This window comes from Brassica napus, chromosome C7 (assembly GCF_020379485.1).
Source record: "Brassica napus cultivar Da-Ae chromosome C7, Da-Ae, whole genome shotgun sequence".
NCBI lineage: Eukaryota > Viridiplantae > Streptophyta > Magnoliopsida > Brassicales > Brassicaceae > Brassica > Brassica napus.
In genome coordinates this window covers 53,169,551-53,180,545 of record NC_063450.1, presented here as the reverse complement: position 1 = coordinate 53,180,545, position 10,995 = coordinate 53,169,551, and the positions used below count along the sequence as shown (strand labels likewise).

Here is a 10,995-nt window from a genome sequence, read left to right as displayed (position 1 = left end):
GTTCACATAATTAGTCGATTTTCACATGATTACTACAAGATTCAGATAAAAAGTTGGATCTCTAATCAGGCTTTGGTCCGAGAAAAAAGCTTTCTCCTCAATCGCTAATAATATTCCGCGAAGGCGCGTGAGATCACACCAAACCCCTATAAAAACGCCGACGTCGCCTCTCTAACCATTCAGATCTCTCTCTCCATCCCTCTCCCACTCGTGCCACCAACTAACATTTTCACGTTAGCAATGTCAGCCGCCGCGTCTTCCACGATCTCCGTCGCCACCACCAACCCCCTCAAGAGCTTGTCCCTCTCTTCCAGATCGCCTCTCCCCTCCGCCTCTTCCATCTCCTTCCCTTCCCGCAACCCCCGCCGACTCGTCCTCGTCTCCTGCACCACCGGAGACGGATCCAAACCCACGATCCTCGTCGCGGAGAAGCTCGGCGACGCCGGAGTGAAGCTCTTGGAGGATTTCGCCAATGTCGACTGCTCTTACAACATGACACCCGAGGAGCTCAACACCAAGATCTCCCTCTGCGACGCGTTGATCGTTAGGAGCGGGACAAAGGTTGGCCGCGAGGTTTTCGAGTCGTCTCGTGGACGTCTCAAGGTTGTTGGACGCGCTGGTGTTGGCATCGACAACGTGGATCTGAGAGCGGCGACGGAGTTTGGCTGTCTTGTCGTAAACGCCCCGACGGCGAACACGATCGCTGCCGCGGAGCATGGGATAGCGCTTTTGGCCGCCATGGCTAGGAACGTTGCTCAAGCTGATGCGTCTGTTAAGGCTGGTAAGCTTCATACTTGTTTTGATGGTTCTTGTGTGTGTGTGTGTGTGGAGTGACTGTAACATAGTTTTGCAGTGTTCAAAAATTCAGTATATGCAGCAATTAGACCTAAACAAACTATTTTTCTTGAATTATTTTATAGAAAATAGGTGTAGACTTTAAAAAATTTGGTATAATCAATAATCTCCTATAAAACGCCTAATTACTCCTTAGTAATTTTTTAAACATTGTTAATATTACTGAGTCGTTGAGAGTTTTGTTTGAAGGATCTTGTTTTGTTGGTTCTTGTGTGTGTGTGGACTGTGGAGTGTCTGTAATATTATATTACTGACTCGTAGATAGTTTTTGTCTGAAAGATCTTGTTTTTTTTAATCTCTCTGTAATGAATGAACAGGGGAATGGAAGAGGAACAAGTATGTTGGCGTTTCACTCGTCGGCAAGACTCTTGCAGTATTGGGATTCGGGAAAGTCGGGACCGAAGTCGCTCGTCGTGCCAAAGGTCTCGGCATGCGTGTCATCGCTCACGATCCCTACGCGCCAGCAGACCGTGCACACGCCATCGGCGTTGAGCTAGTCGGCTTCGGCGAAGCCCTCGCCACCGCTGATTTCATCTCTCTCCACATGCCTCTCACGCCGGCGACATCCAAGATACTCAACGACGAGACCTTTGCCAAGATGAAGAAAGGAGTTCGCATCGTGAACGTCGCTCGCGGAGGTGTGATAGACGAAGACGCGTTAGTGAGGGCCCTTGATGCTGGGATCGTTGCTCAGGCCGCGCTTGATGTTTTCACCAAAGAGCCGCCGGCTAAAGACAGCCCTCTGGTGCAGCACGAGAGGGTCACGGTGACGCCTCATCTTGGAGCCAGCACGATGGAGGCTCAGGAAGGAGTTGCGATTGAGATCGCTGAAGCTGTTGTTGGAGCTTTGAACGGAGAGCTCGCTGCTACTGCGGTCAACGCGCCTATGGTCTCTGCTGAGGTTCTGACGGAGCTGAAACCGTATGTGGTGCTAGCTGAGAAGCTAGGGAGACTAGCGGTGCAGCTGGTGGCCGGAGGAAGCGGCGTGAAGAACGTGAAAGTGTCGTACACGTCAGCACGAGCCACTGATGATCTAGACACGAGGCTTCTAAGGGCCATGATCACAAAGGGAATCATCGAGCCGATCTCTGACGTATACGTCAACTTGGTCAACGCTGATTTCACAGCTAAGCAGAGAGGTCTGAGACTCTCGGAGGAGCGTGTGGTCTTGGACGGGTCACCAGAGAACCCGTTGGAGACGATAACTGTGAAGCTAGGGAACGTGGAGTCGAAATTCGCGAGCTCCTTGTCTGAATCAGGAGAGGTCAAAGTAGAGGGAAAGGTTAAAGACGGAGTCCCGCATTTGACTAAGGTTGGATCATTTGAGGTGGATGTGACTCTTGAAGGTAGTATCATACTGTGCAGGCAGGTGGATCAACCAGGTATGATCGGTACGGTGGGGAGCATTCTTGGAGAGTCTAATGTTAATGTTAACTTCATGAGCGTTGGAAGAATCGCACCGAGGAAGCAAGCTATTATGGCGATTGGTGTAGATGATCAGCCGAGCAAGGAGACTCTTAAGAAGATTGGGGAGATTCCAGCGGTGGAAGAGTTTGTTTTCCTCAAGCTCTAGTTTGGTGTGTTGTTTGATTATTTGAATGTGAGGATTTGATGTGGGTTTAAGGCAATAATGTTATTCTTGGCTTTCTTACAGTTTTGGTAATGTTTGAGACTTGAGAGTAATAGTAGTATCTTTGATGTTTTCAACTTTATGGTTCATTGGTTACAAGTTTTTCTGATAAATTTAGACAAAAAATCTCAGACATTTTTGTTTTAACTTGAAATTTTATGGGTGCACATTGCCTATTCGTTTGTTTTGTTACCCTAGTCTACAGCCTTTGATAACCTTATACTACTCCAACGATGATTCATTTTCTACTTTTTTATTCATTTTGAATAAATTTTTACTCCAACGTTTCTTATTTCTTACTTTAAAATGAAAATGTGAACGGTATATCTTCAAATTCGAAGATGAATTTTTAAAATTTTAGATTGGTCCTTAAAATTTATTTATTTTTATCCTTTGGCAAAATAAATTACATATGTTACTACTATCCAACTAATTTTAAATATTCAATTATTATTTTCATCTAATTGGATTTTTATATACAAAATCACAAAAATATTCATTTCTTATAAATATTATCTCACATAAGAAGAATCAAAAGATAAATAAACTTACCTTTTGCTTAAAAATACTTCTGTTAATCAGTTATAGAAAAATATATTTATGATGATTTTAATAAATTAGAATGTTCATTGTTTGCTTATTTATGTTATGTAATAGTTTTATAATATAATTATATTTAGTTTATATTAAATAGTAATTGTGCTAGATTATTGATAAAACAAAATAACTGGATAATATTAATTAACATGAAATAGTAAAAGATGCTATTAATAATTAATAATAAAGTGGAGATAGAATATAATTGGAGTATTTACTAGAAAAAAATAAAGTAAACCAAAGAAATTGTTGTTTTATTTTGAAGAAAATAAAATTTTCAAGATAGAAATAAACTCAACTATTAGAGATGCCTTTTGTAAGCATTTCCATCACAAACATTAAAATCACGATACTAAAGTGTTTAGTTTACTTTGAATAATTGTACATTTGATACCCTAAAACACAGCCCATTCTTAGGGCTGAAACGAGCCTCTTTCATCTTTGGGAGAATTGCAGTGTCATAAGAGATGCACATTTGATGCTAAATACATCGGACATACGTTCTTTGTTTTTAAGTCCACATATTGCCTAGACCGTGGAGCCGGCCGTGACAAGAGAGTAACCATGGCCGGATATACTAGGGAATAACGGAAACAAGATTAACTTATTAATGCAAGGTGTCTTGGTGAGCACGTACCAATCATTTGGCTTGCTAAAGTGAGATCTCAAGCCGACATTAAGTACATATTCTGAGCGTGTAATGCGTAGCCGTTCCTCGTAGACATATCCCTCTTTGACCACAAATTTGTTGATCTCTTTGGACACTTGAGTACTGGGTGTTGGTATTAATTGTTAATACTGGAAGTATTAATTGTTAAGATTATAAAATTGGGTTAAGTATTAATTAATTGTTAATACTTCCAATATGTAAAAAGTAAAATTTTAAGTTCGATTGAAGATGTCTAAAAGATACTTGCATATATCTTTTGTCTTTATAACAAAAATATTATTTATAAACTTTTCAAAGAAAAATTTTAGCAATTTTTTTGGAAAATACAAATATTAAAAAGTCAAAAAATTCATAAGATTATATAAGTGCGAGCCCATCTTCGATCACAGAAGAATTATAATACCTGAAACAACATATAAACTGAAACATAAAAGTATTTCATATTAATGTTATATTTAAATTGCGTAACATAAAAGTTAAAAGTATTTAAACTGCGTAACATATAAACTGAAACATAAAAGTATTTCATATTAATGTTATATTTAAACATAAAAGTTTACACTTTCTGTAAATTAACACCTAAAATTTTAAAAGAAAAGTTTTAGCAATTTTTTTTGGAAAATACAAATATTAAAAAGTAAAAAAAAAATCATAAGACTTGTATAAGTGCTGAGCCTATATTCGATCACAGAAGAATTATAATACCTAAAACAACATATAAACTGAAACGAAAAAGTAAAACTATTAAATTTACTAAAATAGCGTACGATGATACAACTTCTCTCCCAGACGACCTTTTCGAGAGCAGTCTTTATCCAATAGACCCAAGCACATTCCTGTCCAGCAACCTGCTTTAGTCCAAAAGTCAACAGAGTTTCTTTTCGAATTTCTTTCTTCTTTTGGAAAAAACCATTGGATATCTCCACGCTCTGGTCTATTACACATCGGGTTCTTCCCCCGACCATGGTCGGAGGGACCGCCGGAGCCGCCTTCACGCCGCTTAACTTGCCTGCTGGAGTTTCCCAACCGGTCGTTTCAACCCAAAGCCACGCCTTTCCCCGCAGCGGAACCTGTTTCCTCTTCAGGGCCCAACTTCGCTGAAGATCTCCACTACACCGAGGGTTTCCTCAGAACAGAGACGTGAACACAGAAGCCTTTCAAGGAGCTCACAAATATGCTTAAGGGTTTCCTTATATATTTTTCTATCACAAACTAGAAGAAGATCTGTCACTTAAATCTCAACCACCAAGAAGTTATTGCTCACAAATTGACTCCACCAGCAACTACTTAAAGCCTTCAAAGCGGCTTCTCTAAGGAACTAACTGACACAGGGGTTCCTGTTACTACAATAGTTTCTTCGTGCTTTACACCTCACAACAAAAGATGTCTGGAAGACTTAGGAGAGCGGATAAAGGTAAAGAAATAGCTACTGACCCCTCTCAAGCCCCAAGAACTGCTCGCATCAGAATCCAAGACCCGGATAATGCTGAGCTCATGCAACGCCACTCTCTAACACTCATAGGCCGTGTTACCAACAAAACGGCGCAGCGAGTCTGGTCTCTCATCCCCTTTTTCACCGATCTCTGGAAGGCAAAATCCAAACCGGTCGGCTCTGACCTAGGAAACGGAATGTTCCAGTTTCAATTTAACAGTGAGGAGGATCTACTAACGGTCTTGGAAAAAAGACCCTACTATTATGGAAGATGGATGGTTATTGTTCAGAGATGGGAACCCACGGTCTCCAAAAATTTCCCATCCCTCTTGCCTTTTTGGATTAAAGTTCAAGGAATTCCTGTACATCTATGGACAGAGGAGACAATCCAGAAACTTGGCGAAGATCTGGGTGTTTTTGAAAAGATGGAGATCACTTCATCAACGGTGAGAATGAGGGTGCAGGTTAATGGACTGCTCCCGCTAATCAAATCATCGGTGATTGAGTATGCGAATGGAGATGAAGTTACAGCGAGCTTCGTATATGAAAAGCTCGATAGGCATTGTCCTAAATGTTTCCGCTTGGATCATGACTTAAAAGATTGCTTGGAGGCCAAGCATGAAGCAAGAGCTCTTAAAGCTCAGGAAGCTAGCGTGGGGAATGAGGAGCCTGAGAGAAGGGGAACGCACTACAAGCAACACGACTCAGGTTCTAATATTTTCCATTTCACAGCTCAAGGGTCAGAGCACAGAGGAAGACAAGACTATAACCGGCGAGATCGCCAAGTTGATGCGCGAGATGAACTAGAGGCCCGACGCAGGTCTCGCTCCAGCCAAGATACAGTCCCTCGAAGATACTTTAGTGAGGACCCCAAGCGGGGAAGAGAGGACTATCGTAGCCAAGATAGTCGGTCCTCCTATCACCGTGACACAAACCTGCACCTGCGTGAGGTTTCTTCTAGGCCACGGGACCTGAGAAGGGACATTTCGGATAAATACTTATCCAGGGACCGCAGCCTGCAACCAACAAGATCCAGAGATAGATCAATACCAGGAAGAGAGGAATCTCCTCTACGGCAGTCAAGAATCAATCCAACTAGGGGGATTCCCCTGGAAGAAGTTCAAGCCTCTGTACCAATGGAAGTCTTTAATGCAGCAGTGGGAGAAGTCAGGGAGGCCATGATACAATACACCCAATGCAACGATCCAACTGAGAGCGCGGCTCGCAAGGAACGTATGAGAAGAGCAGAGGAAGAAGGTGAAATGGAGGAAACAGCAGCACTTATGTTTCAGGCAACTTTGATAGCACCTACAGATACCTTGCAAAGCCCGGAACAGCAACCCACAGCAGAAAGAATACCAGCTGCTCTCTGGCTAGGGCCTACTGTCCAACCTTTACAAGGATCAGGCCAAGATGCATCCAAGGAAACAGGCAAGAGAAAGCCTGGAAGACCACCAGGAAGACGTACGGTGCAAGGAAGCCCAAAGTTAATCAGAGGATCGACTTCCAAAAAGAGAAAACTCCCACAAGATAAACCACCTCTCACCAGAAGAAAACTTATTCCGGAAACGGATCAAAGAAACCCGCAGAAGGCGAAGTCAAAACCCTCCTCATCACGAGGCTCCCGAGGAGCCCGAGGAGCAAACGGAAGAGCAGAGGTGCAAACAAACTCGGAGGATCAGCCCATCCGCAATTTGATTCCGGCGTCATCAAGAAGAAGAAAGATGGATTTTCAAAATCCATCTTCTCTCGTTCCTTAAAAGTTGCGAGTTGGAACTGTCAGGGTTTGGGGAATCCCCGGACAGTTCGACGCCTAAAGGAGATGAAGAGAAACATTTCTCCTGACATTCTATTCCTTATGGAAACTAAAAACCCCGACAGCTTTGTTGCAAAGAAGACGGACAAGCTGCAATATGAAAACAGAGTTCTAGTTTCACCTGTGGGACACGGAGCTGGAGGATTGGCGCTATTGTGGAAGCAAGAAATTAACCTTCAAGTTCTCTCTACTTCTACAAACTGTATTGATACTTGTATTATCTTTGAAGGGAAAAAATTTTTCGCTTCCTTTGTCTACGGCGACACTAACAGACCTCAACAAAAAGAACTATGGGATCAGTTGATTGATCTGAACACGGCCCGAGAAGCTCCCTGGTTTTTAACCGGCGATTTCAACGACCTACTTAGCAACGCAGAGAAAGATGGTGGGGCAATTCGCCCTGAAGGATCCTTCACAGATTTGAGAACCTTCTTTTCCGAAGGTGATTTATTTGACCTCCAATACTCGGGAGATTTCTTGTCATGGAGAGGGAAGCGTGGTGATGATCTGGTTCGCTGTAGGCTAGATCGTGCAGTTGCGAATAGTGACTGGGCTGAGTTGTTTCCGACTGCAAGTTCCCAATACCTTTCCTTTGAAGGATCTGACCACAAACCCTTATTATCCTTTTTTGAGCCAGAAAAGAAGAAGAAACGTGGAATGTTCCGCTATGATCGACGGCTTAAGAACAATCCAGAAGTTAAAGAACTAGTGGCCAAGACATGGAAGAATGGATCATTTAGAACTGTCAATGACAGGATCTCTGCTATACGATCAGTCCTAATCGAATGGAGCAGACAGCAAGCTCTAAACAGTAGAGCCCGTATAGAGGAAAAGAAGCACCAGCTGGAACAAGCTCTAACGGACCCTGTAAACGACACAGAGCTGATAGCGAAAGTATCGAAGGAACTTGACGAAGCCTATGCAGCAGAGGAGAGTTACTGGCAACAAAGGAGTAGGCAGCTGTGGCTCAGCCTAGGAGACAGAAACACCGGATACTTTCACGCTGTGTCAAAGAACCGGAAATGAGTTAATGCCCTCTCGGTCATTGAGAACGCAGAAGGGGAAGCAGTCTACCAGGAGGACCAAATTGGGAGGGTTATTGTCGAGTACTTCCAGCGACTATTTACCTCTATGGGTGGAGACAGAGAAGATACAGTGCACTACGCCCTCTCCCCAATGATCTCGGCAGAGACAAATGAAGAGCTAATCCGCATACCATCTGCATTGGAGATTAAAGAGGCAGCATTCTCTGTTCACGCAGACAAAGCGCCGGGGCCTGACGGTTTCTCGGCCAGCTTCTTCCACACAAACTGGGAAAATATAGGAGCAGATATAGTCAAGGAAATCCAGGAGTTCTTTGTGTCGGATAAGCTGCCTGACAAGATCAACGAAACCCATATCCGGCTCATCCCGAAGATTCAAAGCCCGAAGACAGTTGCGGAATACAGGCTCATCGCTCTCTGCAATGTCTACTACAAGATCATCTCCAAGATCTTGACCAAGAGACTGCAGCCACTGTTATCGAACATCATCTCGGAGAACCAGTCCGCCTTTGTCCCGGGCCGGGCAATATCGGACAATGTCCTCATCACTCATGACGTCCTTCACTATCTCAAGACGTCCAAGGCTGAGAAGAGAGTATCTATGGCGGTTAAAACCGACATGAGCAAAGCCTACGATAGGCTCGAATGGGACTTCATCAGATTGGTATTTCAACGCCTCGGTTTCCACCCGAAGTGGATCAAATGGATTATGCAGTGTGTCTCTACTGTTACTTACTCCTTCCTCATTAACGGCTCGCCTAGAGGAAGAGTCACACCGAGTAGAGGTATCCGTCAAGGAGACCCTCTCTCACCATACATCTTTATCTTGTGTAGTGAGGTCCTCTCGGGTCTATGTAACAAAGCGCAAGAGGAAGGAACCCTTAAAGGGGTCCGTGTAGCACGAGGGTGTCCTCGCCTCAACCATCTCCTCTTCGCCGACGACACAATGTTTTTCCTTAGAGCAAGCAAGGAAAATGGCGAGGCTTTATGCCGATTACTGAAGCGATATGAGGAGGCTTCCGGGCAGTCAATCAACACAGGAAAATCTTCGATTAACTTCTCTCGGCACGCACCGACAGCTCTCAAATCAGCTATCAAGGATGCTCTTTCTATCCAGAAAGAGGGAGGTACCGGCAAATACCTCGGACTCCCAGAGCTATTTGGAAGGAAGAAGCGAGATCTTTTCTCATCTATTGTGGATCGGATAAAGCAAAAAGCATGTGGCTGGTCAAACAGGTTCTTATCTACTGCGGGAAAGATGACTATGCTCACCAGTGTATTATCTCCCATTCCATCGCACGCCATGTCCTGTTTCCAGTTACCGATATCTCTGTGCAAGAGAATTCAATCAACGTTGACTCGATTCTGGTGGGACACAAACATAGGAGATAAGAAGATGGCTTGGATTGCTTGGTCTAAGCTGGTGCAACCGAAAGATAGTGGAGGTTTAAACTTCAGAGATATACAGAGCTTTAATGAAGCTTTCCTCGCAAAGCTGAGCTGGAGAATCATCAACCATCCCGACAGCCTACTTGGAAGAGTTCTACTTGGAAAATATTGCAGTGAGGAGAGCTTCTTAGAATGCTCAGGAAAAACTGCTATCTCGCATGGCTGGCGTGGAGTTTTGATTGGACGCGATATCATTGTCAACTCCGCAGGATGGGAAGTAGGCAATGGCTCCAGCATCAACATCTGGGAAAAACCATGGCTCAGTTGCTCCACACAGCTGAGACCCATGGGACCACCACCGAGAGAATTCTCACATCTCACAGTGTCTGACCTCATGCTCCCGGACCGAAATGAATGGGATATTGGGATGATCCAGCGTGTGCTCCCATTTGAGGAACAGAGAATTTTAGCCATTAAGCCAAGCTTAACCGGGGCTCCGGACAAACTCTCATGGCTGAGCACTGACACAGGAGATTACTCTACCAAAACCGGCTATGCTGCAGTCCTCTCTTCTCGAACCGCAGAGGATACAGTAAGCACGGAGGATGCATCCTACGACTGGAAGAAGAATGTTTGGAAAATCCAAACAGCACCAAAGATCAAGCTGTTCATCTGGAAAGCGCTTCATGGGGCGCTACCTGTGGGCGAAGCTCTCAAAGCCCGGGGAATCAACACCAATGGACAGTGCAAACGATGTAATCTACCTGAATCTATTGATCATCTGCTTTTTCATTGCGACTTTGCTAGACAGGTTTGGGAATCAGCCCCTGTCTCCCCAAGCATTGAATACAGTGGATCCATAGATTTAAGGAGCAACTGGAGCAGCTTCTGCTCAAGGAAAAACTTGCCACCGACTTGAATTTCTACAGGAGCCCTTGCCCTTTGGATCATTTGGCAACTATGGCTAGCTCGTAACAAGTTAGTTTTTGAAGGAAAGATCATCACGGTGGAGGAAACAATATCCAGAGCAACCGCTTGCGCCCGAGAATGGATATCTAGCCAAATTCAGCTGTCTGTAACAAAACAAGCACTACCACCCAGACCCCCGCTTCATGACTGCGTTTTGGTGAGAACCGATGCTGCATGGAACGAGAATTTAAAAATTGCAGGGCTGGGATGGACAACTAATCGAGAGGAGAGAGTCTTCCAATCCTCGACCACTGCGCAGCATGTTGAGTCCCCTCTTGCAGCAGAAGGACTGGCGATGAGGGAAGCCCTCCTAAAGTGCAGAGAAATTGGCCTCCCCAAGCTTAGATGTGAGTCGGATTCGGCGATCCTCATCAAAGCTATTAACTTGCGCTCCCCACTAGTTGGTTTGTATGGCATTTTAGCTGACATTTATTCTATTGCCTCTTCTTTTGAATCCATCTCGTTCACATGGATCTCGCGTGAGAGAAACAGTGTAGCGGATGAACTGGCGAAGAATGTTTTATCTTCGGAGCTGGCCATTATGGCGGCAACAAACCTTGTTTCGAACGTTTGAATTAATATAAGTAGTGTTTC

The 10,995-nt window shown here is 44.1% G+C and overlaps 2 protein-coding genes across 2 annotated transcripts; both read left to right on the top strand.

Annotated features, from left to right (window-relative positions):
* Window positions 1-63: 63 nt before the first annotated feature.
* LOC111207771 (D-3-phosphoglycerate dehydrogenase 1, chloroplastic) lies at window positions 64-2,620 on the top strand. The gene is made up of 2 exons (XM_022706115.2): window positions 64-781; window positions 1,173-2,620. Exons 1-2 carry the CDS (start codon window positions 241-243, stop codon window positions 2,426-2,428), a joined length of 1,797 nt encoding a protein of 598 aa, XP_022561836.1. The 5' UTR covers window positions 64-240; the 3' UTR covers window positions 2,429-2,620.
* Window positions 2,621-8,131: 5,511 nt separating this feature from the next.
* On the top strand, window positions 8,132-10,975 carry LOC111208151. Its single transcript, XM_022706919.1, has 2 exons — window positions 8,132-10,283; window positions 10,362-10,975. Exons 1-2 carry the CDS (start codon window positions 8,132-8,134, stop codon window positions 10,973-10,975), a joined length of 2,766 nt encoding a protein of 921 aa, XP_022562640.1.
* The last annotated feature ends 20 nt before the right edge of the window (window positions 10,976-10,995 follow it).